This window comes from Urocampus carinirostris, chromosome 12, assembly GCF_059441175.1.
Source record: "Urocampus carinirostris isolate Australia breed hairy pipefish chromosome 12, RoL_Ucar_1.0, whole genome shotgun sequence".
Taxonomy (NCBI): domain Eukaryota; kingdom Metazoa; phylum Chordata; class Actinopteri; order Syngnathiformes; family Syngnathidae; genus Urocampus; species Urocampus carinirostris.
Window position 1 is genome coordinate 23676730 of NC_142360.1, and position 13655 is coordinate 23690384.

Here is a 13655-nt window from a genome sequence, read left to right on the forward strand (position 1 = left end):
TTTATTTTATCATCAAAACCAGTCGTATTTCTGGAATAGTATTTTTGTAGTATTTCTGTAGTATTATAATAAATCTTATAATATTTCTGTATTACTTTTCTAATTTTATGGGAGAATAAAAGCAAAATTGTTGTTTTTCTGTAGGATTACTGCAGTAATAGTTGTGTATTTTTATTATATTTATTTAGGAGTATATATGTAGAAGTATTTTTGTAGTATTATTATTTGCAGTAGTACTTATGAACTAGTATTTTGTAGCATTTCAGTAGTATTTTTGTAGTAATATTTCGTTTGAAGTATTTATGTCGTAGTATTTTTGTATTATTACTGCAGTACTATTTCTGTACAAGAATTTTTATCGTATTTATTTTGTTATTTTACATTTAAAGCCGAATGGCAGTATTTCTGTAGTAGTATTTTTGTAGATTACTGTAGTAGTAATCCTGTAATAATATATATGTTAAAGTATTTATGTATATTTGTAGTATGTTTGTGTATTATTTTGAGTTAAATTGCATTTATTATATTGAACAGTACAACAGAACAAATAATACAGTTTTTGATAGTGTAGTTGAGAGTGTTGCAGTTATTTTGTTTCATTTGTTGTCTTTTTCATACGTTAGCATTGGCAGCTAATTCCAATCGTCATGTCATGAAAATGGAGGCATAGTCTTTTTTCAGACAACATTTCTTTAATACAAAGTCAACATATCTACATACACAGTGGCTCAAAACCAATCATGTTTCCGTTAGTTGGCCCTCATACAAATGAAAACTAGTCTGAAGTTCTTGATCACTGCCGGTAGGTTGTGGATAATGCTCCAATCTTTTCTTAGTCTCTGTTTTCCGGGTTGTTCCACTTCCGATATCCAGTAACATATTCCGATGTCGAAACAAGAGTCAGAAGTTCTATTGCACAAGCAGTACATTTCGGTACGGGCGCTCCCAGCAGTACCGAAACGAGGGTTTTCGTTCTTGATGGAACGTGGTGGGAGTGTGACTATGCAGCAAGTTTTTGGTTGTTTTCATTTGATTCAGTCTGCTCCTGATTTCAGTCTGGATACCGTTAAAAAAAATGAACACAACGAATGTCGGAAAACACCGAAAGCCAACAGATTGATGTCTATGCATCCGTCAACCGGTAGAGTAGTCCAAATTCACAAGGGGAAAGTGTGCGGTCTGACGAGCACATTGGCCTTCTTTGATGCTAATAGAGGAGTGTGATCGGGGTAATCCGGCTTTCAATGCAGAACGGTAACAAATAAACTAAAATAAAGTACCTGCTAAAGAAAAAGGAGAAGGATTGATTGATAGATTTCTTTGTTATAGGCGAAAATAAACCAAAATGAAATTGGTTATAAGCAACATCTTGCACTGTTCCAATGCATCATTTAAATTCTTCAGGGTCAAATGATTTACAAATACATATAATCTATATATTTGTTTATTTACATGTAGACTGTTGTGTATATGTAACAAAAGATAATTGCCATGTTATGCTAGAGAGTAATAAGTAAAAAACAAATGAACAAAAAGAAAAAATCTCCAATTTGGTTGTTTCAGGTGAGAACAACATTTTTAGGGGGCTTTTGGATAATGATAAGCTTCGTTCGGTTTTTAAGCTTGGGCACCTGCAAAGGAGTTTGTTATTTTGACTATTATGCACCGATTATATCATTATCACAATCGGCCAATCATGTTGCTGTTCTTTGATCCCCACACCCTTCAGGGTGGATTGTCTTAAGAAAACTAGAAGATTTAACAAAAAGAAAGGGCTAAGGGAGGGCTTTCAGAACAGGTTGGAATTTCTGACCTGAGGTTCTGGCTCTCCCCCGATCTCCTTGCAATTACAAAATCCATTGATGTATTATCTCTGTATTTTGAGTATCTACAAAACTATAAATTCATCGAATAACATGGGCAGAATTTTCATAAACGGTAAACAATCTGTAGTAGTAAATACAACAAAATGATAATGACAATTAAAAAAGACTGGTAATAAACAATGCTATTTAAAATAATCAACAATGCATATTCTCATCAGTACCAGAATGTGGATACAAATTGGGCAGTAAAAATAAAATAAATAAATGCAAAACAATGTCATACTCTCGAACACGGGGCCAACAAAAAATAGTTGAGTCTTTCTAGAACGGATATATTTTAATAGTCTGTTTTTATATATATATATATATATATATATATGTGAATGTGTGAGCGTGTACGTAGATGCGCACGCTCAGACATCTTACACTGGAGATTTCTAACATGAAAAAATAGAATGTCTTTCAACATAATATGAACAAATAAGCACTTTTCTTTTGGCATTTTTTTTTTCTTTTTTAGAAAAAACGCGATACAACATCTCTGTTCAAGAACAGAAAACGAAAAAACGTTAGCTATGTAATGCAAAACAAACCATCGTAAGTACAACACTGATGTTTTCGTAATGTAACAATAACAATAAGGCTTTTTTGGAAATCCATAAAAAAAGATAACACACAGTTCTTGTCCATCGCTCGGAAAGAATTTTTGTTTCGTCTTTTTTTGCGCAACCTTTTCACAAAAGAAGCGCGAATCGACGAGTTCGTCGATAGCTCCAGATAAAAGCCCGCCGGGTTGATCTTCGGGATGGTCACATTTTAAATGAGTGCGTAGACGTTTTTCTTCTTTGTTGTTTTTGCAACTTATTCGTACTCGAGATTTTCCTTGCAGCTTGAAGCGTTACCCAGCCGGGCTTTGATCGAAAAAGGTTCCTTTCAATACTATCAATGAGCTTGATCGGGAAAGGTTTCAAACACTTGAATTATAGGCCCTATTTTGCGTGTGTGAGTCTTCTTAAATAAAAAAAAAAAAAGACTTTGATAAGAGTCATGAGGAAAAGCAGCATGTTTGGTTGAAAAGAAAATAATACTGACGTACCGATGGTGAGCATTTGTGGCCCACTTTTGCCTGGAATTTGCATTTCTTGCCAAGCGTCTTCACCACATGTATTTTTTTTTTTACCGGATTTCAACTTCATTTCATTACATTTCATTTCAACTCCAATGGTACAAAAAAAGGGTTTCTTCTTTTGTTAAGATCTCCTATGATTTGATTTCGAGGTCATTTCATGAAGAAAGAAAAACTTCACATCCGGAATAACCCATCTTATCTGCTTCATACACTTCAGGTAAAATACCAATTCAGACGCTCGGCTCGCCCCCCTCCAAAGCTGGAGCCGATTGTTTCTTCTTTTGTCTGGCCGGCATCTGAGCTTCCTGGGCCTGATCGAATTGTATGTGTCGAAAAATCTGCCGTGAATGATTGACGGGTGATTTTACTGTCGCTTTTTGGAAATTCAAATTTCTATGGCTCAGGAGACTGTAAATTGAGAGGAAGGGGGGTAACTATGTGACAGGACTGATGGGGGAATAAAATGGCTTTTACGTTGCATAGTGATCAAAGCTTCCTAAGTACTCCAGAGCGGCGTGATAGCAGAACTGGTACTCGTCCTGTAGAAAGATAAAGAGAAAAAAATATAAATACATGAATCAGAAACATAATCTTTAAAGTACTTTGAGAAAAGCGTTGCCATCCATCTGATAAGAAATAAATAGTTTAAAGCAGATTATGTCATGAAAGACATTTGATGTAGCTAATGTTTTAGAACTGGGACAGTCCCAGGTTTGTTTAAAAACGAGCGCTTCAAAGAAAAAGAAAAATTGCAATCTACGGAGACTCAAAGGTCTGTAACTAACGATTATTAACTCTTTCAAGGTCAATTGTTTCTCCTAAATGGAAAGAGCCAATTTGTGCCATTTTGACTCATTTTTCAAAGAAAAAAGAAATGTTTATTCTGTAACTGATCGTGTTTCTGCGGATGTGCACGATCCCTCCCTGCCCCGAAGATGATGAAGGGACCTTCTCATCATTTAAAAAAAAGCTGTCTGTACTTATATCCTCGTTGTGCTTCACTCCCAGTACTCGCCATATGGGACGCCTACACACACTCATTCATGGAACATATGAAGCAACACAAGGATCCAAACCACTCCTGCCATACAACGGTTTTTTTTCATACTGAAATCATTCCCAGGGGCTTGACACCTACTAATGATCTACACCAAAACCTTCATGATAGTTTTTTACTTTTTCAAATATACCAATTTTCCCCTCCTTTTTTCAAAAATATTGAAGTTTGGACAGATAAATAGTGCAAAAAACAATTAAACGTTTATAATATAAAAAAATTAAAAACCCAAGTGTTTGTCAAATAACAAACACAGACAGATGTATACTATATACCTGCAAATATGTATGATAATCTTTTCCTACCACATAATCCAATGAGCATATTACATTTGGATTGATCATACAAAAAAAAATTAAAGAGAAATATAAAAGGATAAAAAAAGGAAGATACTCTCTTTTTAAAAGCGCCCTCTGTTGGACCAAAGTGTTACTACAAGCCTTAATGCCACAACGAATTTTAATGCACTCTTAAGTGCATTTATTCAACATGCTTAGTTGCTCACAAATTGACACAATGAATCGGTGATGAAATTAGTTGCTAACACTTTTAATAATAAATTTCAATTGATTTGATCGATTCTTTGTTGCAGCCCTAACTTAAAGTGGCCAAAAAGCTAATTTGACTTCTCATTTTTCTGCCAAGCCTTTTTGAAGTTTATGACTACCCGAAGCAGCAAAATTGTTAACTATCTTGTCAACTCCTTGTAATTGAATCTTATGTTATGTAAAACAAATATATATTTCTTGGCCTATACGTTTTTAAAATAATGCATGTTATATGATAATTCAGGCAATTTTGCTTATAATTCAAAAGAATATCGTGTTTTCCAAGTTGTTTTTTCACCACTAGGTGTCCTTTTAGTGGTACTTGTGTATAGGGTTGTGTCAGTAATTAGTTTTCATTTTTAATAAGTCTTGTTATGCAAAGAACTTCAGTAAATCAAATAGGTATCGGTCTGGGGAAACTGATATCAGCCAGCCACTTGTTCATTTAATAGCATTTAGCCAATGGCCGTGTCTCATATGTCACCATGCAAATAAACAGTTAAACATATATTTAATTGTTACATTTTCACATTATGAATATTATTAATACAAATAGTGTGTAACGTATTACTTTGCAGAGACTCTGCTGTGCAGAGGCAGGGAGAGGCATGCAACTCTGTTGCCTCATGGCAGAGGGCGATAGTGAGGCCAACTATTCTAATTTGGTGCGCACATACGTCCCAAACAATAGAAACCTACAAGGATTAACAAACTAAAAGCAAGTAATTTTAATTCTGCTTGCATGGACTTTTTTTTATCATGGAGGATAACCTGTTTATTGATTTTTTTATTTAAAAGCACTTTGTAAGATATTATTGTACTGAGCATCTGCACATGCAAAGTGAGGCACGCAATCCTCTTGCCTGATGGCAGAGGGCGATAGTGAGAGCAACTATTCTGATTTGGTGCACATCTCATTACCAAACAATAAAATTAGTGATGGTATTAGCACCTTAAAAGCTGGTCAAGGCATCTAGTATTTTTTTTTGTTGCATGGACTTTTTTGGAGGATTACCTTTTATTCAAAAGGAGGAGCGTATAGCCTTCATATATTAGTTAAGGTGAGACAATAAAACATTATTTATATGTTATAGTTTATATATTCCTTTCTTGTTACACCAACAAATTACAAGTAAGATGTTGTTATTTTTCACCAGAAATGAACTTCGCCGCACGTCACTGGGTTAAGTATTAGCCAAACATCCACCAGTGACATAGGACTAGTGATGTAAGAAAAAGCATTTGAAGCAGAACTTTTGTCGGGTATTTTTTATTGTTTTTTGCATTGTGAGACCTCCAATATGTAAACAACACTTTCCATAAACAAGAGGGCACTTTGATTGCAAGAACATTGAACTTATGCATGCATTTTGTAAGAACTTTTCAACATTAGAGGTAAAGGTGAGGATTTCGGTCACCATGGCGATCGCATTCCTGCGGACGTGCACGAAACATCATCCCTCTTTGTTTCGACAATGATTTGCTTCACTACGGCTATATTCGTCATATGGGACTGCCTACAATTGGAAGTGTCGCTTCCTAGATGTGTGGTTTGCTAGTTTAAGATTAGGTAATTGTGTAATTTTGTAACTGTAATCCTGTGCAGTCCTTTGAGACATTTTTGTGATTAAGGGCTATATAAATAAATTTGACTTGACTTGACTTGGACAAACATCTGACCAAAGCCACTTCTCCTATCTCATGGTGATTTTTCATTCTGAAATCATTCCCTTACTAACGCACCAAAGTGTTTATAAGAGTTTTTAAAGTGAAAAGACAAAAAAAAACTAATTTTTAGGTTTTGGCACTCATGGAAAAATATTTTGAAAATTAATTTATAATCAGAGTTGGGTAGGGTTACTTTAACTTGATTACTTTTAATTACTTTTGGATTACTCCAATACTGAATATGCTAATAAAAGACAAAAGAAACTAAATATGAATAAAATTACTACATTTTGTGCAGGCTTGGGGAGTAACGGAATACATGGAACGGCAAGCTGTTTGGATTTATTTCCATTTTGTTTCTGTCGCATTTTATGTTAGTTTTGCCGGAGATCAAAGAGATCGAAGCCAGGAGAGAAAGCTTACCCCGTGTTGTGAGTCATCATTTTATTCATATTTAGTTTCTTTTGTCTTTTATTAGCATATTTGGTATTGGAGTAATCCAAAAGTAATTGAAAATAATCAAGTTAAAGTAACCCTACCCAACCCTGTTTAAAATGTACATTATGGCACTGAATAGGTTAAAATGGTGACGGTCCCTATTTCAGCCCCGCGAAGGAGTCCTGACGTGCCCCGGTTTTTTATTTGGAAAATCTGTTAAGCCTATAAAAGTAGAAAACTTTGTAGAGGTCGTTTAATAGCGACTTGCGCTCGACTTTAATTAAATCTAGCTGGCCTAAAACAAAGTTGAGGACATTGGTGCACATTCTGTTCGGAGGCAGGTGGTCAGCAGGTCCCAGGTGGGCCGGCGCTCTGTTAACCTGCCGTAACGCAGGCGTTATTTGAAGCCCGAAAGTGCCCGTCTAAAAAAAGGTACCGCGTGTCAGGGCGGCCAGGCATCAAGGACCGCGTGGAGCCGGCTGCACTTCCTGTTTTAATGAGATGCCGTCAAACTGACTCTGGAACACGCGCTTTATCCCCCACTGGTTCAACCGGCTTGGAAATGAGGCGCTGGCATGTCCGGGTTGTTTAATGAGAATCCCCGCAGAGGGCATAACCCTTCCTATTGCATATTACGCTTGCATTCATTAATAATTTGTGGAATTCGAACCTTCTGTTGAATGCACAATATTTAAGAATTTTCGTCGTGGGCAACAACAAATCATTCGAGCTAGTAAAGTCTTTCAATGACATTGATATTCATCAACGTCTAAGATAGGATTTCACAGAGTTTGCATGGAAGGATGTACAGCGGCCCCTCAGATGATCTTGATTCCCTATTGTATTATACACCAAGACTTGTTGTGTATTTCGTAAGTTTATTCTGTTTTTAATATTGGACACCTTGAAAGATAGATAGATTTATTTTGACTATTATGCGCTGTTTATATCATTGTCACTATTAGCCAATCATGGTTCTGGTTCTTTGCTTGCGCATGCTTTAGGGCGGACCTGCTTTTTTTAACCTAGGTGATTTAATAAATAGAATTCAGGTTAGGGGGTTAGAACAATTTCTTCTCTGAGGATTTGGTCATCTCTTATTTTCTTCACGAGTTCATTCCACTGTCTTCTCTCCTTACTTTGAGCATCTACTAATCAAAACATTTACAGTGTCTTTTGGGTACGTTTTTTCACCTTAAGGGAAGTGTTGTTTTTGGTCAATAGATGTTTACACTTAATTGTATTTCCACTCAATTTTTTCTTAAAAAAAACTATTTCAATTGGATTAACGATAGAACATTCCCAGTTCTTTATTTTGACTACTATACCTTGTTTATTATTTTGACTATTCTGCACTGTTTACATCATTGTCAATATCGGCCAATTACGTTGCTGATTACACACCCTTTAGGGCAGATCAGATTTTTGTAACCTGGGAGATTAAAGATAGGGCTCATGGGAGGGCTTTTAGAACTGGTTGCAATTTCTTATGAGGGTTGGGTCCAATCCCTTTCTCCTTGCAAGTTCAAAATCTAATCACCTTATTTTGAGTGTCTAATGAACTATACATTTATCAGTGTTTTTTTTCACTGAGCGTTTTTGTTTTTGGATAATAGCGTTTCAAAATCCAATTATATTTTAAAAAATATTTAAATATCTGGATTAGCATTGCAGAGCACCATTTTTAATACAAAAATAAAACACACACAAAACCTGCTCTTACTGTAAACAAACAGCAGATGGCACAAATGCACCATAAGTAAGGTGTCATAATTTGCCCATTGCCCTCACCTGTGCCCACCCGTTTGACTCTAACTGCTGCTCGTTTCCTGATTGGTTCCCCTCCTATTTAAACTCAGTACTCTCATTCACTCCTGGTCAGTCCGTCTGCGAACCTCCGCACTTGCATGGCAAGCATTTTTGGACTCTGGCTCCTGTTTTGTTCCTGACCTGTCCTGTATCCTGTATCCTGATTTTGTTTCCTGTATCGATCCCCGATCCAAACTCTGCTCCCCAGTCCCGGCTACCCGTATTCTGATTCTGTTTCCTGTATCAATCCCTGATCCAAGCTCTGTTCCCCAGTCCCGGCTACCCGTATCCTGATTCTGTTTCCTGTATCAATCCCTGATTCAAGCTCTGTTCTCCTATCGCAGCTACCCGTATACCGATTATGTTTCCTGTTTTGACCCCCTAAACCAATCTCCGTTCTCCTGTCCCAGCTACCCGTATCCTGATTCTGTTTCCTGTATCGATCCCTTAATAAAGCTTTGTGTGAAACTTAACGCATTTGGGTTCCCTGCTTGTACCGGTCCTGAAATAAGGAACTATAACCATTGTCAATACATAAACACATAATTTACGAGTTTGTAGTTTTCATACAAAATGCGGTTTTCACAATGTGCTCTAAACTGGAATAGTAAACTATGGAATAATCGTGGTGTTTGGTAGCACTGTGCATAGATTTTTAGGGAGTATGTGAGTGACTCCTGACCTCAGTCTGGACCATCGCTGGTCTCTGCGTCCGTAGCATCTTCACAGTCTGGAAGATATCAACAACACCTTCGTAACGCATTCGCTCCAGAACGATGCTGAGGGTGATGAAGACACCAGTTCTGCCCACACCGGCACTGAAAAACACAAACACGGAGATCCTTTCATTCCAAAATGCCCATGAAGTCAGCAATTGAACCCACAACCTCTAGTTTAGCATTGTAGAGCAATCCCACAGACCGAATTTACTCAGACATCATTTACCCGGTAAAATATTTACTGTTTCATGTCAGTAGTGACGACATTTTCACGGGATATTGCTTGTATTATGATTTAATTGCAATATTTATACCTTATTGTATATTTCTATATTGCAATATCAATCAATACCATTGCAGTAGGAAACTATTTTCTTTCATACTCAAGTATAGTATACAGTTTTGTTGCATGAAGGTGTAGGCAGAAAAACTCAAGTGAAAAAACTGACAAAATTAATTAAATCTATCAGACTTTAAATGTAAAAATGTTTTTATGAGATTGTATTTTTCAGATATTTTTCTCTCATTTCATTTTTTTACTTGACTGCAGTCTTGTCTTTGTTTGCAAGACCACACTAAAAACAATTGACAATTTACATTTTGTAAAAAAAAAACAGGCTCATTTTTTTTTTAGAAAAATATTATTAAAAAAAAAAAGAAAAACACATTTTAACAAATCAAATAATAATAAAATAACAATCTTGTGTGAGAAACGTCACACATTTGGGTTCTCCTCCTGTTCCGGTTCATGACAATACAGAAACAATATATCATGAAATGTTAGGTCATTAAATCACCTTAAAACACAAGTTGGGAAAAAATGCAATAAAAACCAAACAAAACCATTAAACAATAGCACAAGAAAACAAATAAGAAATAAAGTAAGGCAAATAGTAACATAATCTTTCACCCTGTTCAAAATGCAAACTAAGCGTTTTGGTTCTATTCAATAGAGAGGTCATTTAAAAAAAGGTGACAAGGACTTAACAATGTGATGGTCAGATAAATCCCAAAAACATCTCTGCATCTTTCTGGCAGCAGCTGCTGTCCAGAAATAAAGTCTGGAGTCTTAACTGTGATCCGTAAATACTTCAAAGTCGCCTTTTTATAAGCTGCTTTGCTGTGAAATGACTTCCACTCCGGCAATGGAACAATAATTGATATGACAACAATTTTTTGGGGCTTCCTCCCAACGCTAAAGCTGACTGAACGAGGAACTATGAGAGGCCGTTTGAGAAGTAAATCATTTTTGCTCTTTAACGTCATAGTCTCAGACACGGCCAACTATACTTTCATACAGAAACAGTGATACCCATACAAAAGACTACTATACTCTCATACACACACTATTATAACGCTCTCACACATACGACTATACTCTCATACAAATACTTCAATACTCTCTCACACATACCACTATACTATCAAACATACTACTATACTCTTTAACACATATTACTATACTCTCATACACACATTACCATATTAATAGTAATAATTAAAAAAAAAAAAAGAAATAAATAATAATCATAATGATAATAATTATACATTGTATTTCGAAGCGCCTTTCAGGACACTCAAGGTCACTGTACATATAGTAGGACACAACAATAAAGCAAGAGTAAAACAAGAGTAAAGACAAACAAGTAATAAATAGCAAATAAAACACATAAGAGTCGCCCCAGTGTAAAACTGGGGCGGCAGTAGCTCAGGAGGTAGAGCGCTCGTCTTGGGATCAAGGGATCCCAGTTCGAATCCCGGCTCGTCCGTGTTACATGTCGAAGTGTCCTTGGGTAAGACACTGAACCCCTAATACCCCCAATAAGCAGGTTAGCGCCTTACATGGCTGCAAGGCCGCTATTGGGAAATGTGGAGCACATTGTAAAGCGCTTTGAGAAGTCATTGAAAAGCACTATATAAAATGCAGATCATTTCATCAGTTCATTTAAAAGGGCCGGAATATGAGGCAGATGGTCAAGAAAAGGCAAATCTGAAGAGCTTAGTTTTCATCTGGATTTGAAGGTGGACTGGGTTGCAGAATTTTAGATGACAATGAGTTCCAGAGCTTGGGGGGAGAGCGGCTGAAAGCTCTGCTCCCCATACTCTCTCTAAGACATATAACTATACTCTCATACACACACTACTATGCTGTCACACACATACTACTATATTGTCTCACGTGTACTATTATACTCTTCCACACTACTGGGAGCAACTCCAGTTTGATGTGAAAGACACACATCAGTGGTCATCGCCATTTTTACCAAAAGAACCCAAGCTAAAACAACACTAAGAATGATTTGATCATTGCACTAAGTGTGAAAAACCCCGACAGTAATAGTGATCTTAATGGTGTAGTATTTGTGAGTAAAATAGTAGATGAGAGACTCTATAGTAATGTGTTTGTGTGGAGGAGTATAGTAGTATGTGTGTGAGTGTATACTAGTGTGTGTAAGAGATTATAATAGTATGTGTGGTAGTGTAGTGTTTATGAGAAATTACAGTAGTGTTTGTGCATGGGTATGAATATGTCTGTATGACAGTATAGTTGTGTTAGTGTGAAAGCAAGTAGGATTTACTTCTCAAATGGCCTCTCATAAGGAACGCCAAGGCTATGCGTGGGTGTGTGCCTCAGAGTACAAAACTCCTTAAGAGCAAGGAGTTGAAAAAGAAAATCCTTTCTGATGTGAACCAGTTGTTTTTAGCTGACCCGTCTATCCAGCTTCCTTCCAGCTTTCATTCGTCCCGTAACGCTTAGGCCACCAAAGCCGCTTCCTGGGAGTCCATCATGGCTTTGTCACTCATGCGTTTCCCTTGCTCAGAGCATCCACTCTTCAAATATGAAAGGGTGGACCGGCCGTGGCCCAACTGAGAGGATTTGGACGCCCTCTCCATTCACGCCTGGTAATCAGGCAATTAACGACAAAACGCACAAAGGTTCACCAGATAGTGGCTGAAGGGGTGAAAAAAAAAAGCGTAGGGCAGTGGAGAAGCGGAACAAAGGACGGCTGAGAGAAAGAATGGTGCGGAATGAAATAAGAGAGTGAAGCAGAGGATTAGGAAGGTGGAAATTGGGATGACAGATGAGGAAGGCGCCACCTAAGCGAAAAGGACAAAGCCTCCAAGCGGGAGGCTGAAAAGCAAGGTGGCTGCCAAGAAAGCAATCTGGGTATCAAATGTTGAGTGACACGTATACTTTCATTCGATGCGAAATGATCGGTTGCAGATAAAAGGTGTTCCCTCACTCTATTGTGGTTTACCTTTTGCGGCCTAGCTGTTTTCTTGGGAACCAAAAATGGCTAGCTGACCTTTACCTCGGCAAGAAGAAAAACTGGGGCTCCTTTAAAATCCTTAGCAGTGCTCTGCTCGATCACTTCTACCTATCCAGTCAATTGGCGCGTTTTAGAAGGTCCACATCTCATTTTAGTGTGATTTTGTTGGTTTTATTACCCCTTTCTACCCATGATAATAGATCCCAAGAAAGACAGTGATAAGGGGGAAGTGGAAAACAATAGCGACAGAGGAAATCAAGGAAACCGAAATGGTGTACGAGTGTCTGTCATGGAAGCTTTAAGCTTTTTACCAGTATAAAAATCTTTATTACCTACATAATTACATCGTTATTGATGTTTACATACACGCTTTATTAGTATTTTGGATTTCTTTGGTATGTGGCTATTTCAAAGTTTAGGGTGTCGCTTATATGCTATGTAGGCTAGAAGTACAAGGTACTTGAAGTCATTTTGGTTTTGCTGGTCATTTTGTTTTTTCACAAAAAAGTAACTATTTTATACAATCTCTGGTTCAAACTACACAATTCTCTTACTGCATACGATTGAGAAGTGGAATTATTTTCTTGTTTGGGTCACAGCTTGCCGTTGGGAGGGTTGGTCCTGCAGTCAGACCAGATTAGAACCACTGCTCTTGTCATGGTTGCCATGGCGCCCAATTTGTCCCCGCCATGTGGCGCCAGGTTCTGTCACGGTTGCCAAGGCGCCCACTTGGCCCCGCCCACTGACACCAGCTGAAACGCATTGACAGATTGCTGCCGGATTACTTAAACGCGGTCTTGCGAGTTGCCTTGTGTCAGAGCGTCTGCGTAACTCCTGCTAGACTCCGTGTGATATGCCAAGTCCTGTGGAACTCCGTTTTTGCCTGTGTTTTGATCCTGTTTTATTTTTGGCCTGATCTGTTTGATTTCGATCTACTTCCGCGACCATCGATCTCCGGATCGAGTGTGCGCGCATTCCTCTTCTCCCCAATAAATTTTGAGTAAAGTTACGCGATTGGGTTCTCATTCCTGTTTCCTGTCCTGGTTCATGACAGCTCTAGATTAGTGTTTTTCAACCAGTGTGCTGGGGTACTGTACAATAGTGTTCCATGAAACCTTTTCTAGCGTGTCGTAGGATACTGTCTAAATTAATCTTCACAAAAAAGTACTGTAACTGGCTATTATTATAA

The 13655-nt window shown here is 37.5% G+C and overlaps 1 protein-coding gene across 5 annotated transcripts in view; it reads right to left on the reverse strand.

Annotated features, from left to right (window-relative positions):
* Window positions 1-670: 670 nt before the first annotated feature.
* ptprsa (protein tyrosine phosphatase receptor type Sa) overlaps window positions 671-13655 on the reverse strand; it is a 371836-nt gene continuing 358851 nt past the window's right edge. For all 5 annotated transcript variants that reach the window (XM_088349513.1, XM_088349511.1, XM_088349515.1 and 2 more), the window contains 2 exons: window positions 9158-9293; window positions 671-3494 (listed from right to left, as the gene is read on the reverse strand). In XM_088349513.1, coding sequence (XP_088205639.1) covers window positions 3426-3494; window positions 9158-9293 — 205 coding nt within the window. In that variant the 3' untranslated portion in view covers window positions 671-3425. The remainder of the gene's footprint in view (window positions 3495-9157; window positions 9294-13655) is intronic.